Source organism: Pungitius pungitius, chromosome 5 (genome assembly GCF_949316345.1).
Source record: "Pungitius pungitius chromosome 5, fPunPun2.1, whole genome shotgun sequence".
NCBI lineage: Eukaryota > Metazoa > Chordata > Actinopteri > Perciformes > Gasterosteidae > Pungitius > Pungitius pungitius.
Window position 1 is genome coordinate 15,073,607 of NC_084904.1, and position 13,006 is coordinate 15,086,612.

Below are 13,006 nucleotides of genomic sequence, written 5' to 3' on the forward strand. Positions count from 1 at the left end.
TGAAGCACAGACAAATACTTTCTGTCCTCACTGGTTTCTGCTGCTGCAGACTTCAGTTCTCTGTTTCAGGGATTTGACTCTATGAAGTTATTTTAATAGAACATAAATAACCTCAAAAAATGTTGGACCCCTCTTCTAGATGCGACTTTCCTCAATGTGTCGGTGCATTCTTCCTGTCTGCGTTTCTCACTAAACGAACATGAAACGTGCTGAAACGGGATATGGAAAAGCTGAGAACAGTTTCCTCTGAATCACAGAACATTGGTCAAATTAAAAACAGACTTCTAAAGCACACCCTCCAAGTTTTCCATGCTCAGCGCTCCACCCTCGGCAATCAATTTCCATTATCGCCACGCTCAGCATCCCTTTTGAAATTGCATTCGTGAAGAAAAACAAACTACAGAAGTGAGGATGAAGGACAGAAAAGAATCAGTAGGTAATCTGAGAATAGTGTCAAATGTGGAAACATCCAAGCAATGTAGATAAATGTGTTGCTTGCTTCCATGCAAAGACTTGACACAGAGCTGCAATGATAAAGATCGAGTCATAGTACATGAGCACAGCCATAACATCACAACCAAATTCCAACCACATTTCTAAAAACGGGCACGCAACAACGTAACCACAGTTGCTACATCCTGACCTATGAAATCTAAATAAATAAAACTCAAAAATGACAACTCACCTCAAACAGAAAGGAAAAGGGAACCAATAAAGATAGCCCAGCTATAATTTACAGTAACTGTCCTCGTATTTTGAGCAACTTGGAACATACAAAAGTAAAAACAATATTTAATGTCCAACACACACACACACCTTTATCTAACCAGACGAGAGCGGAAAAGACACACGAGTCGAACTGAAAGGTGTTCCTCTGGGCGACATGAAGGGGTGGGTAAATGGGTGTCACTGAGTCTGGGTTGGCTGGGAAGGCACTGGGAGAGGCTTGGCGTGTGCAGCGGGCCAATTAAGGGTAGAAGTAAGATTTTTATATATATTATAAAAATCTGAAAATTAGGGGGAGATCGGGTGCTTGTATTATGACTGCAGTTGTTGAAATGTCATATCAGCGGTGGATACCCACGGGGAGAACTGGTGCCAAAGTCAACCATCCTTCACTGAAAACACAGGCACCAGGCTCTCCAGCACAGGGGGTGGACAGAGGATTATGTTTGACTAAAAGAATTCTCATTGCTGCAGAGACAAAACGCTTTGGGGACTATGAGCAAATCCCCAAAACATTTCAGAGGGCAGCACCTACACGCTATGAACTGTTAAATTACAGCACCATCGCCTCATCAGGTGGGCGAAGCAGGAAGGGGAAATAGTGCAGATGTTCATATAATGTTTCCCAAAGGCTCAAATTCAAATTGTTGTTACTTACAGCGCAGCTGCTAACAGCTCAAAGAATCAACGGTCAGCTGCAACCCAGATGCAAATTCAAAAGCATGTGTGGCTTTGACAGATTCATAAAGCTATTTCCCCTTTCAACGGACTTCCCACAATGACCTTTTGAAAGGCAGGAAAAGAATTTCTAAATGTACGAAGAAATGTTTCCAGCAGATTTTGCTATCAGCGGAATTCCAAATACAGGTAAAAAAAAAATGGAAAAAACAAACAGTGAAATAACCTCATGTAATCAAACAGAACATCTCTTAAATAAAAAGCCCTTTGTCAGGCTTATGGGGAGCATTTCATGTTGACTCAACTATTCTGTAGGTGTAAGTAGATACCCTGAGTTGTTAGAAGAGATTACACACTTCACTAAAAACAATCCAGAACTTAATACAGCATCAAACTAGAAGTAGATGCATTCCTTTACAAAGGCAGTAATTACTGCTAGTACCAGCTTATAGGAAAAGCTTCACTTAACGTTTTTCTCCTGACTATTGTCAAATGTTGATTTGTAGGCTTAAATATGTGGGCGTAACCCCCTCTGGCCTATAGATGGCACTGAATGACTGCCTGTACGCAGCGTTGTTAGATTAGGTTACAAACGTGTTCAGTTCTTCAAGCCTTAGAATGTGTTTTACACTTGTCTAGAGTGATTTGTTATGTGGGCTGAAATGGAGAATACAGGTTGTTGTTCAAGCATATAATTACAGTACATCTATGGTGTTTTGTCATGTTAATGGTGTAAAATACCGAGTGTTCTCTACCTTCGACGAGGGGACATGGGCACATCCTGATCAATGGGGCTGTGGGGGGAGTAGCGTCCTGGGGGCGTCGGGGTTCTGCTGGACACTGAATTGCTCCTGTAGTCGCAGGGGGACAACTCCTGTGGGGCAAAGCATCAAAAGGAAAGAGACAGAGTGAGTGCGACAGTAGCAGCTGAAATCAGTTCATAGCTGAGGACTCTATTAAGAGTGCTTGGATCATGATGCAATGTTACTGTGAAAAATGAAAGAAAAAAAAAGTTAGCATAACAGCTAAGCCATGTACAATGAAGAGGCATGAATCCACAAGCAGCATTTCTGGATGGCTGCTCCTCAAAGATGAAAATCGGACCTGAATAAATCTTGCATTTTTTGTTATAAAGGGTGCAGTCCCATCAGATTTGGTGCTTACCAAAAAAGGAGCATCTGTAGTCTAAAAAACTGCTCAATAGGAAGAAACACTACATTACACAGTTCGAGCACAGAACAAACGATTGTTTTTCCATTGTTGGCTTGTGTGGGATGCCCTGGGGTCTCAAAGTTTCTATTGCATGAGTCACACCCAAGATTCCTCTACTGGGGGCAGATCAGTCTTAGCAACCCACATCATCATTTTGTTTCTTGATTACCATTTATATCAGAGCTGTACTTCTGCCCCTCAGCTGATGGGTGATAGAATGTGGGCAACAGATGTTTGATAGCGACTCCAGTGTTGGTCCAATGGGAAAGACAGCGCCACCATGGACATCAATGGCTTACAGATGTTGTGCAAATGTCATAATTATTCACGGTAGTTGTAAACAGTGTCCATTGCCACGATATGAGGAGACATTCCACACTACCAAAACCTCTTTGTAAAGTATTGCAAGTTGGCTCAAACAATACTGTAATTCAGGATCTGGATGTTAAGTGAGTTTGACTTTTGACAAAAAGAGGGTGCTGCACACCTACTGTACACAAGCAGCTCATAAACTAAAGGTCTCAGCATTTGTGCAAATGATATTTTTTTATTGGAGCTGTTCAAAGGCAAGATACACAGTTACAACACTGTGGGCAAAGGTTGATTTATTCAAGTTCAATTATGTCACAAGAGTGCAAGAGTGGGCAACTAGTGAAAGTGAGCTCAGGCACATGTTCCCAGTAAACGCTCAGCACACCTGGACCAAGTCTGCACAGCGCAAAACTCAAGCCAGACACTTTTACTGTCGTCAGGAATTCCACAACACTGTCTGGCATCTAACAATGTCCACCTGTAGCAGTGACCACGTACTGATCACAGAACGCATACCCGTGCACTGCTGCAATATTCAATTCAACTAAATTAAATGAAAAAAGCCAATACTTTTCACAACTGCCAGTTTGCTGGGAACCAAAGACCTTCGTTTTAGGTCTGTGCAAAGTCCAGGAAAACATTGTAGGCTGTTTGAGTCAAACAGCTTCAGGAGTATTGAGTCCCCAGCTGGCGTGGGTCTTACGCAGGCTCCATCGAGGGGAGAATCGTCTCCAACCAGGTCTTTCCACTGCATGTCTGACATTCAAGTTTGAGTTGATGGTGGAGCTTCATGCAGACGTAAGGGCACCAATGGAGTCAAAGATTTGCCCTTTTTCCAAAGCAACCACCCGCTACCAATTCAGAAACTCTTTGAACGATGTCTCTGTTCTCAATAGAGTCCAATTTTCCTCTTTAGAGAGTGGGTAGATTAGTGGTGCATGCCAAGAAGCCTTTACCAGAAATGATCATTGGGACGTCTAACTGATTCCTCCCAGAATCACATATTCTTTGTCATCAGAGCACAGAATAGAGATGTCCATGTCCTCTCCTGCTGTGAAACAAACAATCTCACGGCCATAGACCAGATGGACAGTCATACTTATGGTATTATTTCAAGAAGACCTAGTAAAGCGCCATAGTATATGCAGAGGAAACCAAGCTCTTGTTATACAGGTGTCTGGCTACTGAATAGGAGATCTTCTAGCTTGCCAACAGCAGAAGAATTAAAAATAACAATTAGAACAACAAGACTCGAGAGGAATGCAATTAAGTTAAGAAAAACAAAAAGGAGAAAGAAGAAAAGCACGTCACTGACAGCGAGAATGCAGCCGTGTTTGAGCTTCACCGCAGGAAGGTTAGAAAGCTTTGTGATGGAGGAACTGCTCTGGTTGTGCACACAATCATCCACTAATGCCCACATTTTATAGCAGTAACATGTCATGCTTGTAATGGCGTTAAACAGGCCAAAAAACTAAAATCTTTGTTTTTAAATCATCACTGCGCCATTGCGAGCCATTGGTCCATTACACACGGCTGATCTCAGCGCTACGATGCAGAATGCAGAACTGCACCACGTCTCGTATAAACACTTTCAGGGAGTAGCGCACAGAGAGGCAGAGAATGGGCCTATGTGTCAGAGATGGAAAAACTAACCTAATTATTTCTGTTCCTCTGGCTGAACTGAATTCAGGAGCTCACATACACCGGCATCATTCTGGCAACTCAGAACGTCTGTGCGGCCCTTAGCTGCAATAACACATCCAACTTAAGGTCTACCACCTGATTTGGCAACATTTAAATCCAACTCTGATGACAGTATTTGGTTCTTTGCTAATGTTGCCAGGCAACCGTTAATCAAAACTATACATTCCTGGGACAGATTGGAGTTGTGTTAAACTCTTCAGAGACAAAATATAATTGAGAGAAATGCTTCAAATGCAGTTTCAGAGGCTTACATTTTGAAATATCTTTTCTGCAGTATGTGTACGTTAAGACATCTGCAGCCAAGATGGCAGACAAATTGTGAAAGGTTGTGTTGAACCATGTGGTTTATTTTAATTTATCTATCCATGTTGTATCCAACGGCTTCATTCCTGGAAGGGGCAAGGGGGCAGATATCAATCCCAGCATGCAAAGGGCGACAAAGAGGGAACACCATGTATGTGTAATAGAACTGGCTACTGTGTTCATTCCTATCAAAGTTGTTCAGCAGCCCATGAAAATAAAATGGCTCGACTGATAATTATAAAATTACGCGGATCTTTCCTAAAGCTTCTGCAGCCATTGGTCCATAGAGCGAGCGCACTACAGTTTCCATTAGCAACGCCTCTCAGATGCTCAGTCTTCGTTCACATGAACAGAGGGAAGACAATAACGAATTTGGCCATCAGTGCATTTACGTTTGTAAATTTATGTTTACGTTTAAGTACCCAATTAATGAAATAAATCATTTTAAAATTTAAGCAGTTTAACATTTTTGGACTAGTGTTTCTGAATTTTGTAGGTATGTGAAACATTTAATTGCAATAGCATCATGTGACACACCTGAAATTGTGTTGGGCCACTACAGAAACACTCTGTAAATCCTATTTGTTTAATTTTTATCACCAAGAGATGTGTTGCAATAGTGTTAAGGATAAAAAAAAGAAGACACAAGCAATAATAATGTGTTTCTATACCAAAAAATATCCCCAAGTGCTGGAAAGTATTTGAGTGAAAGCGGTGGACAAGACAATCACTCCATCACAGGAATCTCTGGCTCATTGGCCACTTCACAATACAAACAAAAACAGGAAACCGTGAAGAGATATGAGGGCAGCTGTTTCATATCAAGAACCATAGGAGACGTCAGGGGCATTGCCAGTGGAGGAGCCTTCAGTCTGTCTCCAGGCAAGCCACTCTACATCATCGTCATTACCACCCTGCAGCTTCAATTACAGGGCATGGGCCAGCAGCGCCAATCCATTGGGGAGCTTTTATTTTAGGGAAGCCTGACTCTGCTGTAAAAAAAAAAAAAGTGCCATAACTGCTCCTTCACCATCTCCACCCCAGACATGACTGCTGCTCCACAATGAGGGGAGGGGGGGTGTGCAGCAGAGCAGTGTACAGCGCTTCCTATCCAGCGGTGTGCATTGGTGGAGGTCCTGTGCAAAGACCCGAGGCTAACCGTAAGCTACTCATTATCAGTCACTGATGGACCCTGCCTTGTAATCAAGTCATTGTGCATCTCTGTGCATGTTCTGCAACAAATGAAACATTGATTTATATAAAAAATCATGTCATTAACATTCTTCAGCTTTATTGCCCTTATATACACACCATTGCAGCTGCTTTACGCAAGACTAAATATTGATAGGATAGGAATTTGCTGTCCTGGCTCCCAGATGGTGGAATGAGCTCTCCGATGACATCAGGACTGCAGAGAGCCTCTACATCTTCCGTCGAAAACTCAAGACACACCTCTTTAGACTCTACCTTGACTAAAACACTAGCAAACCGTAGCACTAACAAATGATAGCACTTAAATTGTATTTATAATGGCACTTTTCTATAACATGTTTTGTAACTGCTTATTTGATGAAAAATGTACTTTCTTGATACTTGTTTTCTGAGTTTGTATCTATGTGGAAATGCACTTATTGTACGTCGCTTTGGATAAAAGCGTCAGCTAAATGACATGTAATGTAATGATATGAGCCAACAAGACAAGTGGACTTATTACATCTCATAAAGGCTGGCTCAAGTAATGAGTCCATTTCACATGTGTTTAAGTCCAACATTTAATATAGAGTATCTAGTTTTCTAACCTAGGGCATGCAGTTTTTTTTAATAGGGATGTAATATATTCTCATATAGAGTAAGCTTTAGACAGCCAGCACAATCCTTCATATATATATACATATACATATATATACACATATATACAGTATATATATAGTCCTGTATATGCTTGGCCCTGCAGCATTCAATAACATGAAATAAAAAAATATTTGTAATGCCAGTTCTAATACCTCCCCCTCTCTCAATTTGTTCGCCTAGGCCACACACCATCAGACTGCTTTAGATATGAACCATATGTACAAGATTAGTGGCCAAATGAGCAGCAGAGACATGAAGATGAAAAAAGATGACCGAGTATACAGTAATTTACTCACACAAAAAAAAAACCACACTGAAGGGTTTACAAGTGGAAGTTAGAAGAAATGTCCAGCAAAAAGTGTATCAGGTTAAAGTTGTAACAGTAATGTTTATGGATCCTGCAGCTCAGCACATTATAAATAAGGATGAACCGGATTGTGCATGAATTGAGATGTCAGTGAGTGAAAGAAGGCAAAGCAATCTCATGTGATCATTGTGTAGGGGCTCTCACACACACACACACACACCAAAAGTCAAAGACCTTATGAGTAATGAATAAGAGTGAGTTGTTTATTTATCCACAAAGGGTGCTACAAGCAAAGCATTTTTCATCCCCTTTAAAAATTCTCCATAAAAAGGTTTCAACCAGGGCAGAATTTCAAGCTCATTAGACATCTGGAGTTCATTAGGGCTGAACTGATCTACTGTACTTTCTGGGACTTTTAATTTATAGTCACCGGGTACTTTTTCAGTTGTATGAAGACAATAAGAAAACAAATAAGTTGAAACATTCAAAAACTGAACTTAAACCAAATATCCTGATCAAAAACATTAAAAGTTAAGGGGTATATGATGACACTTTTAACAGATCATCAAGGAAAATCCCACCATAAAAACTGTGTTGGAGCTCTAATGGTTAATGAGCAGACGGCATCATCACTGCAGTAATTCGACGGAAAACACATGGTATTCCTCACTTCGGTTTCAGAAGTGAACTTATTCTACTGTGTGGAAATGCCGTTTAACAACTATGATTTAGGGAAAACATTATGTTTTAAAAACCATCATTCCAAAATGTAGGTGGCATCCTATGTATAAAAAGGGGATACAAAGTAGGCTCACATGTCTGTTTTTGCTGGCATGAACACACTGGCGGGCAGTTATACACGTTTCCTTGACAACTTCTGGAATGTTGACATACCGTTCAACCACCTTCGTAAACCGCATCAACTAGTAAAAGGACCCATCTCTCTGGCCAACATTTCCCTATAAAACTTGCAGGGATCACTGTCCCTGCGAGTGCACCCAGAGGCCTGAAAGAAGGAGAGAGAGAAAAAAAGAAGAAAAAAAAACTTGTGGAATCAAGAGCGCCGTAGTTTGCTTTTTCCACTCCGAGGGAAAGAAAAACAGGGCGAGCGGATCAATCAGTGGGGCTGAGGAGAGGCATGCTGCCCGTGCAGTGGCCACAATGGACCCCAGGCTTAACGGCTCCATGTGGAAAGGACTCCCACTGTCCAGTCACAGAGCTCACTGTGCAGAGAGGTGGAAGAAGAACACACTGCTCCACTGTGACCACGGCCGGCACCGCTCCCCTGACACTGGCTCGGCGCGCCACCGGCCTGCCAAACCAAACAGCCCAACTCATGTCAGCCCCGAAATAGTACATCATTCCGAGCAATCATCGTCAAGGAGGCAACATGCGTGTCTGTATCTAGGGCTCAAGGAGAAGCCACTAATCAGGTGATGTGCATTGATCGCCGGTCTCCAGTCCTGCAGATAAAGCTTTTAATAAAATGCAATCGTTAACCAACAGTGTGCGCGTTATAACATTTTATATTTTGACTGAAAAGCAATACCATTTCTCCATGCCAAGTCTACGTTTCTTTGCCAAAGATGACCGCAGCGTTGCACTCCATTCCACCACAATCTCCAGAATAGAGCGGGACAAAGCCAGCGCTGGCATGCAGGCTGCAAGGACAATACTGGACAAAGTAGCGTAGGGGATGGAGGATGTGTCGAAGGAAGGCACTCACTGGATAAAGAGATCGGTCACACAGCCAAGGCCACTCCACCCAAATTAGCAAAATGAGGAAAACGTTTGGGCTGCACTGGTCTTACCCTGCAGGAGCTGGCCAACGAGGAGTTATATTTATAAAAGAAACCAACCAACTCATGCCGGCAGAGGATCAGGCAGCCCTCAGGAACCTCAAAGTTCAGAAACTGCAAACCCAGAGATTGACCATGGTTCTAACGTCTCATGAAAAGCAACTTAGCTTTGGCTGCGCGCAGCGCAACAGAGAGCCCGTTGTGGCCATTGCTTGATGATATAAACAAATGCTCTGAATCATGACCGTGGAGGCCAGCTCAGATTCTATCGCATGCCCTGCTTGCAGGAATCTAGGATGCCCTTGCTCCTTTTGAGAGCTAATAGACATTAAAATCAGTGAACACTGCCAGTCAAAAAGACACAAATGCACGTTGCACCCAATAATGTGTACCAATGTCACTTTAAATAAAAGTTAGAAATAGCTTAATCAGGTTAAGTTACAGGCAATGTGTTTTTCAATAGTATAATGACCCAAATGTGCTCTACCAAAAACAGTAGAGCAGAGTCAAAAGGTGTTAAAAATATATAAGTGACCAATAAAAACATTGGATGCACTAGCTACAGTAAAAAGGATCTAATTGAATTCACAGGCACCAATACTTCAATGAAGTAAATTCAAGTCAATTGCTTTTGTATATGAACGACATGAAGTGCATATACCTTTTCTTTTTTTAAATGGAATTAATTTTATCAGCAACAGACGTGTGACATTAGGTAGACACTTTGGACTCCACAAGGAGGCACAAAGTACATCGCTGCGTTGGAGCAGACGGATACGACGGCTTGAGCACAGTTTGGCAGCTTCCTCAGGTTTCCTGGTGTCCATCCCGGGCAGGGTCTCTTCCAGCTCCATCCCACAACGACAGGCCTTATGACGCCTGAGGGAAAGTGCAGCACCAGCCTTCCACCACAGGCACTATTGTACACAGACTTTTTCTCAGGACATCCAACACCCTGGAAAACGGTGGATCTCATTTGCATCCCCCTCGCCAAGTGAGCCAAAACGAGGGTGGAAAAAGCCTTTTGAGAGGCTGATCACCCGATACAGCAGCACTCAGCACCTCTCAGGCAGGACACAGGCCCTTGTCATTGAAGCTCCACATCTTAGCGCTTGCTGGGCCACTGTGTTGCTGCCAGCCCAAGCAGCATAATGCACCATGTGCTCATGGCAGGACTCTTCCCAGCCGTTTCCCCACGAGAAGCTTTGAAAGAACTCCACTCACTAATCACAGCATTGCGGCCGGAGGCACGTCACCACTTTAAAACCAGGGTAGGCGCCCCTTGGAGGATGGGGTCAGCCAAAACCCTAAAATCTCATCCACTGGGCTGGATGATGGTAAACACAGAGTCTGTCATGCATAGACAGCAGAGCAAGTAATCAAAGTCAGCTTGAACACCAGAAAATGTAGGAAAGGGTGGGCAAAGCATTGATTAAACATCTCAAAATGCATAATTCCCACAACATGTAGTTTGATATTAGTCCAGACATACTGAAGTTAAAAAAGGCCAAGTTGATATTGGAGAAGAGGGAGATTGAAGGAATGCAACTTCACCCAGAGAATACAGATTCCAACATCAGAAAAGTTTGACAAAAATAGTCAATTAAAAAAAATGGTAAGCGATATGGTAAATACCACAAACATGCAAATTGGTCCCTGTCAGACGACTTCATGAGGATCGTTCATTCTTTAGGACTTACACATGGTGCCATCAGCCATAACAAAGATCCTTATGTGTTTTTTGGTTGGTCAATACACAAGTTTTCTCCACCATAGCTTACTGCCGCCACCTCACTAGAACTAGTATTATTTTTAATATGTGGTTTTGAATTGACCTTGAAAAACATCAGCATCCATATGGAACGGAGGCTTACAATGTTTTCAGTGACAAATAATCCACAGATAAATCAAGAAAAAAATGGCAGGAAGCTGAGATAAGCATTTGAACTATTCAGACTGCATAGACCTTTTGGCCGAAATAGTCTCTGTTAAAGTCAAGACTCTTTAAAAGATGGGGGGGGGGGGGGTTGTATACCTTCGCCAGTTGTAGTTTATTCATTTTAGACCTCAAATGCGCCCCTTTGATTGCAATGACTTCATAGCTAGACTCGTTAATCTTCCTTCAGTGTGAAAAAAAAAATCAACGTAGGCCGCCAGTCTCAGTGGGCAGACGTTGCTGTGTACAACATGTGCACCTGAATCCCATTTAACATGTAAACAGCAAAAAGAATTCCAAACAAAGTGAAATTTCAAAAAGAACCTTCTCTGAAATGGCCCCTTATAAGAGAACACTTGAATGTTTTTAAGTTCAAACCACTGCATATTTAGCAAACTTGGTAATGTCCAGTGGTTCAAAAATGGCCAGAATTCCTTGAGCTAAGGGTCCTGGGTGCTCCGTCATCTCACATGTTCCAGCAGTGGGACCCATGCTTGAGCCGGAGCATGTAGGCATAGCTGAAATGGCTTATGATGAACTTTCCCACAACATCTTGTCTCCAACTCCCTGAAGTCTTTCCAGACGCGGCGTCCCACTTCTTGGCTTTGTTGTTAGAATGTAAATAAGCACAGCATAGTTTAGATTCATTCTTATGATAACCCCAAAGTCTGTGTTGGACCGCTTCTCATATTTTACAGCTAGTGATCCAGTCAGACAACTAAAGGTTTTGGCCATTGTTTTGACAGAAACTATTTTTTTTCTCCCTTAGAGCAGGCTCTAAATACAGCTCCAGACTGTTATTCAGTCATTCAAAGATTTCAAAGACTGACCTTTGAAGTTTATACACTCCCTGCTATAAAAAATGTCAAACCCAATCTGCGTCCGGCCTTTACCGTTAAGTCCACACATACAGTGGACTAGTGCTCACAAATCTTTTGTTGGGCATCTTCTGGCATCACTGTGTAACAATTCAAGAGGAAAGGCCAAGAATGCGCACATGTTATTCTTGCAGACTGCAGCCATGGAGGGAAAACACAGATCTGAAGATCTACAGCCTTCAGCTGCACTGACCAGGTCTGCAGCTACAGATGTGTGGCAGATTGACCTTTCGGGTGTTTTACAATTCCATCTAAAAAGGCAAATGCATTCCACATACATCTCTTCTAAATCCCAAACCTCTGGGACCAATGAAATGCCCCTTATTTTTATGAATATATACTGAGAAGCCTCTCAATATTGTGGAGTTCTTTCTCAGAAGAGATGCATTTCAAACACATCAGACTATGCGCAATATAAAAAACCCTATAGGTTTTTCTTATTTTAACTCAAACTTTCAGAACCGCTCTCGCAAAGCACCACAAACCTCACTTTGACCGTCACTAATCTTAATTATGAAGTAGCAAATACATGTTTTATAGAATTGTTTGACCAAAACAGACCAAACAACCTCTTAATTCTAGTTAGAACAGTCATTTCACACTACATTTTCTACCTGGAATTCAACTGCATTTCTTTAGGGTGGAGGATGGTTAATAAAATAAAACCCAACGGAAAACTGCCTCAAAAAGTAGCATCTGATTTGTCCTATTTAAGAAAACAGAAACCAACCTGTGACAGCGGTCTGGACAGCCTGTGACTTTTGTCCTCTGGAGACCATGGACGCAACAGGACACTGCAACAGAGGAGCGATATGTACATGTGTGATTTGGGGGAAATCAATATAAAACATCAGACTGGCAAACCCCTGTGGGATTGGTGAATCGAGTACTTCTTTTATAGTGTTTTCCTGGATTATCCCAAAATAGACATCCCGGTCTGGTCGTTTTATTAAAAATTCTTCAAAAGATTTTTCCAAATGTAGTTAATTCTCAGTGTTCACACATAGTATAAAATACAATATCATTGTGGACAAATATATTGCCCTTTCATAGTTATTATATGAAATATACTATTATGGTACTCCTTTTTGATATGACAATACTTAATATTGAAAAATCGCAGTAGTTTAAAATGAGATAAAGCACATTTCTGAAAATGACTGCACTGCTTCAACATACTCTCAAATATACTCTCAAATCAACATACTCTCAAATCAATGTTCCATTACAACATCTTAAGATGAAAAGGACAGCGTAATGATTCCAATACCGTTTGTATTAAGTACATGATGGAAATCAA

General features: G+C 41.8%; 1 protein-coding gene across 3 annotated transcripts in view; it reads right to left on the reverse strand.

Annotated features, from left to right (window-relative positions):
- The window catches only part of pdlim2 (PDZ and LIM domain 2 (mystique)), a 28,964-nt gene that overhangs the window by 3,649 nt on the left and 12,309 nt on the right, over positions 1-13,006 (reverse strand). For all 3 annotated transcript variants that reach the window (XM_062562398.1, XM_037481679.2, XM_037481680.2), the window contains exons 6-7: positions 12,437-12,500; positions 2,160-2,278 (exon numbers count right to left, since the gene is read on the reverse strand). In XM_062562398.1, coding sequence (XP_062418382.1) covers positions 2,160-2,278; positions 12,437-12,500 — 183 coding nt within the window. The remainder of the gene's footprint in view (positions 1-2,159; positions 2,279-12,436; positions 12,501-13,006) is intronic.